The sequence below is a fragment of the Prunus mume genome, linkage group LG3, assembly GCF_029339155.1.
Source record: "Prunus mume cultivar Tortuosa linkage group LG3, ASM2933915v1, whole genome shotgun sequence".
Taxonomy (NCBI): domain Eukaryota; kingdom Viridiplantae; phylum Streptophyta; class Magnoliopsida; order Rosales; family Rosaceae; genus Prunus; species Prunus mume.
The window spans coordinates 23,733,044-23,745,276 of NC_142700.1; the positions used below are offsets into that span (position 1 = coordinate 23,733,044).

Here is a 12,233-nt window from a genome sequence, read left to right on the forward strand (position 1 = left end):
CAACATTATAACCTAGGGCCACATTGTAATCGAAGGCAACATGAGTACCTCTGGTGGTTCGGACACATGTCCCGAGAGTTCGGTCTCGATCGAATGGTCGGATTGCTCACAATCGTACAATCAAGCGGTTACTGTAAACTTAACCCTAGGGTTGATATTTTTGGAGTATCCAGGACTCCGATTCATAATCAGTCAAATCCTACACGATCCTTGAATTGTCTAGATCATCATATATGAAATTAACTACGATCCAACGGTTCAAAGGTATCGAACCCGGAAATCACACAATAGGAGAGATCCGTTCAGGGTTCAAACGTTAACCAAATTGGAATTCGAAAGTACCTAGACCCTAGTGAGGACCAGGGGATCATTCTAGTATTGAATGTGGCCCCCAACACCTTGCCCACTCGCCGGCCGCGCATGGGTGTGCAGTTCAATTTTCGGCGGCTGGAAATACTCCAAATCGCGGGCCAAGATTCCTACCCTAGGTGTAAAACCTTATTTGGAGGCACTTTTGTTCTTGGACCTACCCCGAAAAATAAGTGGAAGTGGCTGGAATCGAGCTACCAAAACCGGCCAAAATTCAATTCAAAAATCGAGTTGCCTACGCTACAAATTGATCAATAACTACTCAACCATCAAGTATAGCATGGAAAATAGATGACAAAGCATACCTCACACGTCCGGTTTGGTGGCCGGAGGAGAGAGATCGATGCCAACGAAAATTTGTCAAAAACCGACGAGTTTCGCGGCAGATTCCAGCGGTTTCTTCCAATACAACTCCAAAATTACTATTTTGCCCATCAATGTATTTTAATCGCATTTTCTTTAGTACGACTCATATTTGAGCCCACTATGTGTCTACGGACTCATTTTGTCGTGCTCTACGCAACTATAAAATCAAAATTTTCAAATTCCTTTTTGGTCAAAAAGTCAACATTTTCCCTAATAATTTATTCTGAGGGCAAAATTTTCTTTTTCTCTAATATTTAATAATTAAAAATTAATAAGGTTTGGGTTATTACAATGGAGGCCTGAGAAGAAGACGAGGGAGAAAATAGATTAGTTAAGGATTCTAAGAACAGTCTTGGGTCCAATGCCCACCAACTATGAATGTTTTTAAAGTAGTTAAAACGCATTTTATCACCCGCCAAAGACCTAGATTCTAAAGGAAACATGCATTTTATGTCTTGAAAATGAATTTAGCCACAACTTATAACACAAAAACATTCATAACGGTGGATTAATTTTGCTTATTCTAGTTGAGTTGAGCCTTTTTTTCATTTTATCTCAAGTATCTTATGATCTAATCCCTTTGCGCACTAAAGAAAAAGAGATGAAAGGTTAAGCATTTAACCTTGTAGTCTTTTTCTTGGAGAACCAAAAATGATCACCTTCTTGGAAGTGTTTTTATTTTATTTTTGTTAGAACGGTAGTTTAAGTTAGGTTCTTAACTTTAGATGTTCTTAGTCACCTTTGTTTCCTTTCCGAATTACATGCTTTTTCTTTTTGTTTGCATGAGGGTTCATATGTACCATTCAAACAATTGTTTGGGTTGTTGAGGAGCTTTTATCAGATTATTAACCCAAACTTAAATCTTTTTCTCCTCATTTTTGTTCATGGATGTTTGTCTATAAGGTTTCCATTGCTCAAGGCGAACAAAGATAATATGAAAAAGTAAATTTAATTTCCTCAAACAATTTTATTTCCAAGAACAAAAATATGAAACCACTAGGATGACGAAGACAGTGGGAGGAGCAGAGAGGATGAAGAAGTAAATTTCATTTCCTCAAACAATTTGAATCACATCTGCATTGTCTTTTAGGACGGTAAAGGGGGAAAAAGATAATATGAAACCACTTGCTGTATAAAGAAAAAAATAATTATGTTATGTAAAATTGTCTCATAGATCTCAATAAGTAGGAATTGTTGGATCAACCCTTTGAGCATAGTCATGAATTCCGCCAGAAACATTGAATACTCTCTTAAACCCCTGCACCATCAAAGATCCTTTTTAGTCAATAAAGAAAATTTTACGAAACAGAATATCAAAATCAGTATATGGCTGCAAGCAAGAACTTTCAGACTCTAGACTCTTATTCAATAATGGGGGAATGCAATATGTACATGAGGTAGCACGTTTATTTTTACAGTTTTTTTTCACCAAATGTCCTTGAACCTTTCAAAAGTGCTCATTTGAGTCCTCGAACTTTCAAATCAATCAATGTGGTTCCTAATCTTTTGATCACATATTAGTTTGGTCCCTCTCATTGCGTTCAGTCAAAATCTTCATTAAAATCGGTCACCTAACAAACTTTAAAGGGTATTTTTGTTAAAATACAACAAATCTACCCATGATAAAGTAAAGCTCACGTACTTTGCCCAACAAGGCTATATGCTCTGCTACCCTGATGGACGCTAAATGTGAAACCCTAATTGGAGAGCATATGGCATTGTTGAGCAAAAACGTGAGTTTTAGGACTAAAATGAGCTATATTTTGATGACAATATCCCTTTAAAGTTTGTCGCGCCGTGGCCAGTGACCAAGTTTAACAAAAGCTTTGTTGGAATGCAACAGCATGAACCAAATTAATGTGTACACCAAAAGATGAAGACAACATTGATGATTTGATAGTTTGAGGACTATTATAGACTTTTAAAACGTTCAGGGGCCACTTGTAATAAAGACCCTTTTTTATGAAAATAAAAAGAAATAAAATGTGCATGGGTGGATGGAAATTGAAACGATATAAAATGGAACAAGAAAAGTTTTATTTCGTTGTCTAAGAAAAGACAAATTATGATCTGCCAGGAATGGGAACAAGGAGGCTACACGTTTGAACAAGTAAACAAACACCCTAAACCCTGCACTAATATAATGCTCAAGTCAAGGCTCCATCCTACTTGTTGCCCAGAGCCTTTGCTTGAGCACAGTACAAGTGCTTAATGCTCCTTCGGGCCATGGCAGCGAACAACTTTATTTATATGAGCGTAGATGTTTGACAGGAACAAGTTACTATGTGCAAGGCCTCATATATATAGTGCGTCTTTTGATAAGATTCAGAAGTTTCAGTAGGGTGGAAGTGAAATTAATTACATTCGACTTCTTAGGCATTTTGATGCTGTTTACAAGAGATTCTGCTTAATGGTTGCTATAAGTAAAAGTTAGACTAAGTTAAACACCAAAAACTTTTCTTTCAACTTTGCTTCAAATGTTTTCCTAAAGACTTTCCAATACATGGCAAGGACAGAGGAAATTCAAATTAGAAACAATAAAGTTGCTCAATGAGGAGCAGAGCAAACATGTGTCAGTCACTGGCTAAAGGCCTTTAAATATATACTTCAACAAATGAACGGTGAGGCAGCTACTAAAAATGTGAAAAATAAAGGAAATGCAAAAAATCAGCACTGAGGTAGTATCTGGATCCCACAAAGAAATGAAGTCATCTAACTTAGTAGAGGATATTCCAGTTAGGGTAAATAACATAGGAGAAAGAGCTTTACCTGTGTCTGCAACCACTTGGCAACTTGTAATGATCGCACGCCATGGTGACACTGCATTTTGGAATCATGAAACATCAGTATAAAGTAATCGAAAAGCGAGGATTTAACATAAAACGTCAAGTGAAAGGACAATAAGCGGCACATGAATGAATACACGTTTAAACTCTTGGATTTGAAAACTAAGAAACAACCTTTAAAGAAATCAATGTGAAAAACAATCTGTTTCATAGGACCTCTTTGTCTGTATAATGGAAGAATGGAGTTGAGGACATTTTATGTTCATAACTTCATATAGAAGGTGCCATTCTTCATGGCTGGAAATTTCTTCTATTCCAACTTACTGCTTTTTCTAAAATATATATCTCAAACCTCCAACTGGTTAAAAACCTGCCCCTATATATGCATCTTCTTACACACACACGTGTGCATACACATATGGAGAAAATTGCAAAAAAATCATAAAATTCTAATAAGTTATGGACTGTTTATGAAGTCTGATTTTAATCATATACAATGGCAAATATTTTTTAAAGAAATTTTGTGACTGATATTATTGAATAGTAACCAACTAGTTGTTAGTTTAGTGGTGTCTCTGTTCGCAATGATGGAAGAGGCCCTAATTTCGAATTCCCCCTCCCTCTTTAATTAAAAAAAGAAAAGATTTATTGAAGTATAGAAGTTTATTGGCTACTGAGTGTAATTTTATAAGTTTTGGTGTGCCTACCATGTGAATATATTTACTGGAAAAAAACAAAAACAGAGAGTTGTAGACGAATTTCAAACACAGATTTCTCTTTCCTAATCAGAAGACAATTATACACCAATTAGTGAAAAACAAATGTAGAAGCTAGAAATGTGAATGTCATTTAAACTTAATGTCTCCCTGGCCCTGTCTTAAAACTTCACATCACACTTTTCTTTCAAAATACAACTCAGCATTGGTCAAATCTTAAGCAAAGACGTTATCTCCAGGTTGTAATAGTTATATAAATAAACACAGGTAATGCACATGCATACAAACAAACACAATCATGTATATAAATGTTTTGAATGCCAATGATAATGCCATATTTAGAAAAAAGACAACAAACACACAAATGTAAATGTGTGAGTGAGTGAATCATTGTGCAATGCTAAAAACAGATTGATACAAAATAAGAAGATTTCCCCTCCCTTTTGTCAAAATAAATCTACAATCAAAGAGAGTAGGAAGTTTCATAGGCAGATTTGTAATAGGCAATACAACAACAAAGGGCAGAACTTAAAATATGCAGAACATATTTAATTGAGGGGCTCATAACCTATCGGCATTATCCTTGCCAACAACAAACGCAGACTGCCAGAGGATTTAACATTTTGGTACTAGAACAGAACGGATGATTACTTACAGTATCCAAAATGACAGTTCCCATTACTATCTACGTAAGTGTCCCACCATAATTGTCTTCTAATTAATTACTCAAAGGTAGCAATTTATAATATTTTTCTGTCGACAGTCTAGCACCTAATAAATACAGGAAACAGAAACACTCCTTTCACATTCAGGCAGATTACTGCTTAGACATGCAAAGATTGGGTCCAAATATATAGAGAGTTTCCAAAATGGATTTGACGAGAACTTAATCATCTTTCTTTTTTTTTCTCTTCTTTTTTGCTTCTTTCTTGTTTGGGATGTGGGTAAGAGGAAAAACAAGCAAATGAGGAATGGATAGCCAACTTCACCAAACCCGAGGGTTAAGGTTCAGCAAGTGGTCAAGGGTGATGAGATATTATAGAGGTTACAACTTACAGCTAACCTTTTCATTAATGCAAAAATGGAGACTGGACCGGGAGATGTAGATTGGGTGTCATATATCTTAATGTATCACTGTCTTGCCATCATATAAGAAGATAACTCATCTACGAACAAGATTACACATTATCCCCACAATGATGGCCCGCTCATGAAAAGATAGGCATGAAACATAATTATGAAATTTTCCATCTTCATTTTTTTAAAACTATTTGGTTATATTAATTTCATTTCAAAAATATATCTCTCTTATTTAATAAACAGAAGGGATGATTAGCACAAAAAGGTTTGTACCTACCATAACATAAGTATCCTTTTGAGGATTAAACTTCGTAGTTATTTCGGGTCCCCAGCTTCCAAATTTTCGAAGGGGAAGAACCTGGAAACCCAGCAAAGAAGCTTGCGCCCTGTGAAACAAAGGTGATACATGTCTTCAAAAGCACAGAGAATCCTAGTTATTAGCTCAAGAAAGGAGAAAAATGCATGCTAAAAGCCAAAAGCTCCTGCAGAATTAGTTTAAAATTTTATGAGTTACTCCATGTGTAGACAACTTTTTTCTATATTAATTCCTGACTAAAAACTTTCTTTGCATTTTTTAACACTACATATACTTAGCTTGGGAAAAATAAAGCGCATGGCTTGGCTCCTTAATTGAGGAGGAGCTCCTCCTCACAACAAATGAGATAATGACGCTTGTAAAATTCCAACAACAAAAAAAGGTTCAAGAAATTCAAAAGAAAATAAAGTTCAAGGAATTTGATAAGTGTCAAAACTCTATTTGTTGTGAAGAGGAGCTCCTCCTCAGTTTTAAGGAGCCAAGCTTTTATATAAATATACTTTTTATAAGTACTAAATATTAGTAAGAAAAGGGGAGTTCTATTGCAGGAAAAACATAGAAGATACACCAAAAAAGAAAGAGATGTAATCTAAATGAAACTTGATCTAATAAATTATCAACATAGGATATAAAAAGAATTAAGACACCCACAACTCATACAGACAACAAATAGAAAAGAAACTGAGTTTAGAAGGTGAAGCTTCAACATCGTAAAAAGTCCTAGCATTTATCTCCCATTCTCCCACCACAAACACCGCATAGCACACAAAGGGATCAGATTCCAAACATCACTGTAAGAATGTCTTCTAAAACGATGATTCTAACAATAAAGCACATTACCCACAGACTGGACCACAGCCCTATCCGGTCAAGAGAAAAACAAAGCACCCCAAATTTTCAGCAAAGTAGTAGTGTAAAGAACTAAAGAAGATTATGCACTGTCTCGCCACTAGCTTTGCACATTAATCCATATATGACGTTTCCTCAAATTGGGGAAAATTTCATAAATACTGCAAATTAACTGCAGTTTTCCCCATAACAATGTTTTCTTGTTATAACCAATTTCATTCTTGATTTCTTTTAAGTATTCCCAATATTCCTCCAGTTCAAAGCTCTTTTTATGATACAACACATCATATACCAAAATTTTCTGGTTAATTGCTAACTTTCAAATTTGAACTTCTCAATATAATATGATCATATATATAGATAAACGCACTACTAAAAGTTCATTCCAAGACTTTGAAATCAGAACATCCATCACAAGAAAAATGTGTAGACAAGCAGAAATAAAATATTAGAACATACACTTCTTCAGGTTCTCGAACATCAATCAACTGGGCCTCATCTAGGAAACTGGGATCTTGCATTTTCACATGAAGCTCCTCAGGTTGAATGTCTTGGAGTACTGATTCTTCCCTAACAGAATATGGTACACGTCCATAAACAGATCAGTATATTCAAGTGTTAGTCTGCACCTCGACTGCATTTCCATGTAAGAGATTCAGTACAAGACAAGTTTTTAAGCCATACCTCTCTGACAGTACTTGCAGTAAATGCCACCCAAATTTTGTTTTGCACCTTACAACTTTATTCAAAGATGCATTAAATGCAGCCTCCTCAAACTCAGGTACCTGGAGCGATTTGTCATCACAATTCTGTCAAATCATATTTGCCCATAAACAAAACATACAGATCAATACTTATTAAGTGTATTTTTCCTATCAGCCTTTTCACTGCCATTCATTTCAGTTTCACATAGTAATACATCATCATCATACACGTATGATTCGAAAATCATTACTTTATGTTAAACAACAAAAGCAAAGGCAGCGAATTATCCATTAAGCAACATAGAAAACATTCCATTGCCTTAGTGATTCACAAAATAAATTATTGTTTCCTTACTACTAAGCTTTTTTGGCTTTTGTAATTATAGTTTTCCGGTACTACAGACTCTAGACCTTCCTTACAAAACCAGATCATGTGTGATGGAATACTAGAGAACCAACCCTCAAAATATCTTGGGATGGGATATTGCTACCTCCATTATGAAACCCACGGGCCAATTGGGCCCCCAGTGGACAGGGCTACTCTCTTTTCATAAAAACGAGGTTACACAAGAACTAGTCCCAAGAAAATAAAGTTTCCTGTAAGTTATGCAACAGATAATTTGGGAGAAGACATAGCATACTTCCAAGATGGAATAATTAACATCATCAGATGGCAATTGCTACTTAGTTCTATGACGCTCCCACTACAACAAAGCTCAGAGAACAACAATTAGACAACAAAGTAATTTCCAGTGCCCCTATTGTTTTAGAAAGCTTGAAGGACAAATAGCTATCTCATCAGCGTACCATTTGCCCCTTCCTCACCCAGCCAAGCATTCCCCCCTCTTGTTTGGATGGACATATTGAGTATTCCGCAGCAAGATCACTGAGGTCTTCACCTGAATGAGACAATGGCATTAGAAAAGCACAGCATCGAAAAGCCAAATTGTATAAGAGAATGTCCAACTTTAAATTTAGTGCTTTCACCATTATGATTGATTGTTTCGATAGGAAACAAAAATGTTATGCATAAAAAGTACAAATAAGAAAGATAAGGACAAGCAGTCCACCATTATGATTTAAGGAAACCACAAAATTTAGTAAAACTTAAAGTTTCAAAGTTTCTGAAAAGTTATCACATAATTCTAAACAGAAAATTTGAGTTTTGACCTTTTTAACCGTCAACACTTAAGGAAACTAACCTCCTGAAACTCTCTGCTGGAGATCTACAAGAAGCTTAAGGTTGTCTTCTTTAACAAGCAAGTGCTGCACCAATATTTCCCTTCCATCTCCAGAGCTACTTTCAGCACTAAACGAAGCTGAAAGGAATAGAATTTAGAACACTTGAACAAGGAAATGTAATATACACAACAGAAAGCAACTTAGCAGTAGAAATGAACAAATAAACCAAATGCCAATGTCGTGCACTGGTTTTAAAACCAACCCTCAAATATTTTATAAACAGTCATTGAAAAGAAGACGAAGCAATATTGTGCACTCAAAATAAGAGGAATCACGCAAAAGCAAAACAATTGAGGGACGTGTTGTATTCTTAGAAAATAAAGACTCCAATCTTTCAATCAACTCCACTCTATTTTCATTACATTGGTAGTGCTAAGAAGATTCAAATTCTAAGTACTTTAACCACAACCCAACCACAAGTACTCTCAACAAGAGTATTTGTTGAGCCTCACAAGCCAGCTCATTTGTGACAAAAGCATTTTGTTCATTCATATCCTGCTGGATTATAGTGAGGTGCGCTTGTTTTTAATTCAGTCTTAGAGTTCAGTATTTTAATTCCCAAGTTTTCTAAACAACGGAAAACATGAGTGCAAGAAATTTCATTCCTTTTTCCTACTTCTCCACTTTTCTCAAGAACCCAACAACAGAAAACAAAAACAAAAAATTTAAACCCAACTAATATTTGGAAATCGGGAAGTAAAAAATAATGGGTTTGGATATTACGAGGCACCTGTACTCTTGGGACATGGATTGCCAACCATACGCCGCAGAACCCACTTCACGCTCAAAGAAGGGGAATGTAGGGAACTGGGTCTCAAGATTAGGGAGAGAGAAGTCTGACAATGTGCAAAAGTAGAGATTTTGTGAACGTTGGAAGGAGAAAGGAGGTTGAGAGTGGGGCTCAGAGATAGTCTAAGAGCACTGAGAGCTGGAGGCGCTATTGGTGTCAGATGAGAAGCTCTTAACATTTTGCTTCCTTTGGTTTTCAAATTGATTAAGAGAGAAACAGAGAGAATTGTGTCAAGACTTTTCAGTATATTGTGAACCCTCTTGTGAACTGTGGGTTCTTCTACAGGTATGTATATCAGCCAAAATTATATATATATCTTCCCTCTTTTGTTTTTTTCCCTTTTTTTACAAACGCATATCCCTTTTTAAATTAACTAAAAACGGTTCATAAAAAATAACTTTTTTCCTTATTTGTTTGCCACCTCAAATTTTATGCTTACTAGCCCCTTGGCACACGCTCAGGCATGTGCCAATTGATTTTCTTTTTTATTTTATTTTTTATTTTTTATTTTTTATTTTTTAAATTAAGAAAAGATAATATGGATAGTTATGTTTTATAAAAGTAGGAGTTATTATCTGATTTTGTTTTTAATTTTAATTTTTTTAATATGAAAAAATGTGAATTTATCATATTATTCTTATTTAATTAATAATTTTAATTCTTAATGTTTGAATTAATTAAGGGCATTTTCTAGTATTTTGAATGTTTCATCATTCTCTACCTTTTGCTTTATATATATAGATATAAACTTGAAATTTACACAAATTTAAAATTTTCAAAAATGTGTGCATTAATTTCCTTGTTTGAATTTTTAATGGAAGAAATTTATAATTTTTTGATAAGAAGAAATTTATAATTTATATAATGGAAATAAATTTATAATTCATATAATGTAAAGGGATTTATAATTTATAATTTGTATAATAGAAACAAATTTATATAATGGAAACAAAGAAATCCCACGTCTAAATTCCACTTGAATGTGAGCCAACACAATGAGTCTTGAGAAGAACAAATAAAAAATAAATTGATGGACCCCAACACCTAAAATGTATCCAATAATTGTTAGTCCATTCCATACGATTAATAGCGTCCCATAAATGAAGTAAATTTTGTAGCTACATGTACCACTAGTACTGCCTGCAGGGTTGGTGTTGAGATCTTGAGAACTCTATGCGAAACTTAAATTGAGGCTCTTTATGAACTTAAATTTGTCGTTTTGGAGGTTATGAATCTACAAATTTGTGGTCATACTAGTTGTTATAATAGTGGGGGTTGTAGTGCAGGTCATGGGGTAATGTAAGTAGTTCCACTACACAAAGTCCCCAATTTTTGAGGGCCTCGTGGAGTTGGTTTGTCACAATTATATTTTTCTGGAGGTCGCTTTGAGTTAGATTGATGCACTTTTTATTATTATTATTATTAATTTCTTTTTTCAAAATAACAAAAATCTTCATAAAATGACCTCAAGGAACATGGAACTCATTACCAATTAAATAACATTATAAAACATAACACTTGTTGACGCTCGGTATACACCGAGCCAAGCTACCCAATCAAGAGACGACACGTGGACTTCTTAAAAACGCCTTACACCTAAAAGGACCTCGGTCTCAGCTCCTAAACACTACCCTGCCAAAAGCCACCAAATAAGGAACCGCCCTCACTGATGACAAGACCCCATCCCATCAAGACAAGACTGTCCCCATGCCTGACAAGAGGGCTACTTTGCGGTGGTGCCCCCACCTGCAGAGACAAAGAATACAGCCACCGCTGAGCGAAGGCATGGGTGAAAAGCCCCCAACTGCCCCCTGACTAAATAGGAGGTGACATATGCGGCTCGCTCGAAGCCGAGGTGGTCGGCTCATAAATACATCACCTCATCAAATCCCCTTATAAATAGGGATAGAACCTTTGTGAAAAAGGGGACACTTCCTTCCTCCCTCTCAAAAATCCCATGTACTTAACCTATGAAATACAATCCTAATGAGATGGCAATTACAGTCTAAACCTATCTTGTTATATCCGAGAGCTACGAACATATATCGTGTTACCCATTTAAATATCTGGTGAGTTCAACATTTGGCGTCGTCTGTGGGAACACACACTTAAAGGTTACGCGTTGGCTACTTCACTACCAACAAGTTGAGCCGGAAAATGAAGGGAACCTCAACCCCGGACTCCCAGGAAAATCATGAAGAGACGAAAAGCAAAATGAACGCCCTCGAAGCCAAGGTGGAGTTACTCCTAAACGAGGCCGACGTCATTCAAGACCAAAACAAGGTCCTTCAAAACCAAAATGAACGCCTCGAGAAGCAGCAGATCGGCCTCGGCGAACTTATGGAAAGCCCAAAAAAGGCTACAAGGGATTCTAGCCACACGAGGAGCGTGGAACGCAGCGCCTATTCAGAGAGGAAACGGAGTCCACACACACACCTCGGATTAGCAACGTTGGGCTCGACCATACCCCAGAATTCAACCAAGAAAGGTACCTGCAGAAAGGAGGCGAAGGTGAAGCCGAAATCGACCCCCCAGCCACCATCGCCAACGAGATCGACCTAAGAGAAGCTATGAGAGCCATGATCAAAGGGGAGATGGGAAGCGTCTAGGACCGACTTGGCAAGGTCGAGAAAACCTACCATCCGCTTGTCCCCTAGTTCTCCGAGGACGAGATCCCCTTTCCCTATATGAAGGACGTCCTCGACTCGGTCGTGGTAGGCGACACAAAGGCACCCAAAATCGCCCTCTATGAAGGTCTCTACGATTACCTCGACAGCTTCTGCTATGCCATAAAGGGTATTGGAGCGAATGAGGCCACCAAGTCCCGACTCTTCCCAACAACCCTGAAGGGCACGACGTTGAATTGGTTCAAACGATTAAGTCCCAAGTCCATTGGCTCGTTCTCTGAGCTACGCCAGGCTTTCCTTGATAGATATATGATCATCTCGAGCCGACTGTACACAGCCAACGATCTCTCGGATTATATCACCCGATTTAACAACGAGTATGCTCGAT

The 12,233-nt window shown here is 36.6% G+C and overlaps 1 protein-coding gene across 1 annotated transcript; it reads right to left on the reverse strand.

Moving 5' to 3' along the window:
• Positions 1 to 1,665: 1,665 nt before the first annotated feature.
• On the reverse strand, positions 1,666 to 9,496 carry LOC103326802 (rhodanese-like domain-containing protein / PPIC-type PPIASE domain-containing protein). The gene is made up of 8 exons (XM_008229045.2): positions 9,159 to 9,496; positions 8,389 to 8,505; positions 7,994 to 8,085; positions 7,167 to 7,267; positions 6,942 to 7,052; positions 5,595 to 5,703; positions 3,505 to 3,555; positions 1,666 to 1,993 (listed from the first exon to the last, which is right to left on the reverse strand). Exons 1-8 carry the CDS (start codon positions 9,394 to 9,396, stop codon positions 1,913 to 1,915), a joined length of 900 nt encoding a protein of 299 aa, XP_008227267.2. The 5' UTR covers positions 9,397 to 9,496; the 3' UTR covers positions 1,666 to 1,912.
• Between the last annotated feature and the right edge of the window lie 2,737 nt (positions 9,497 to 12,233).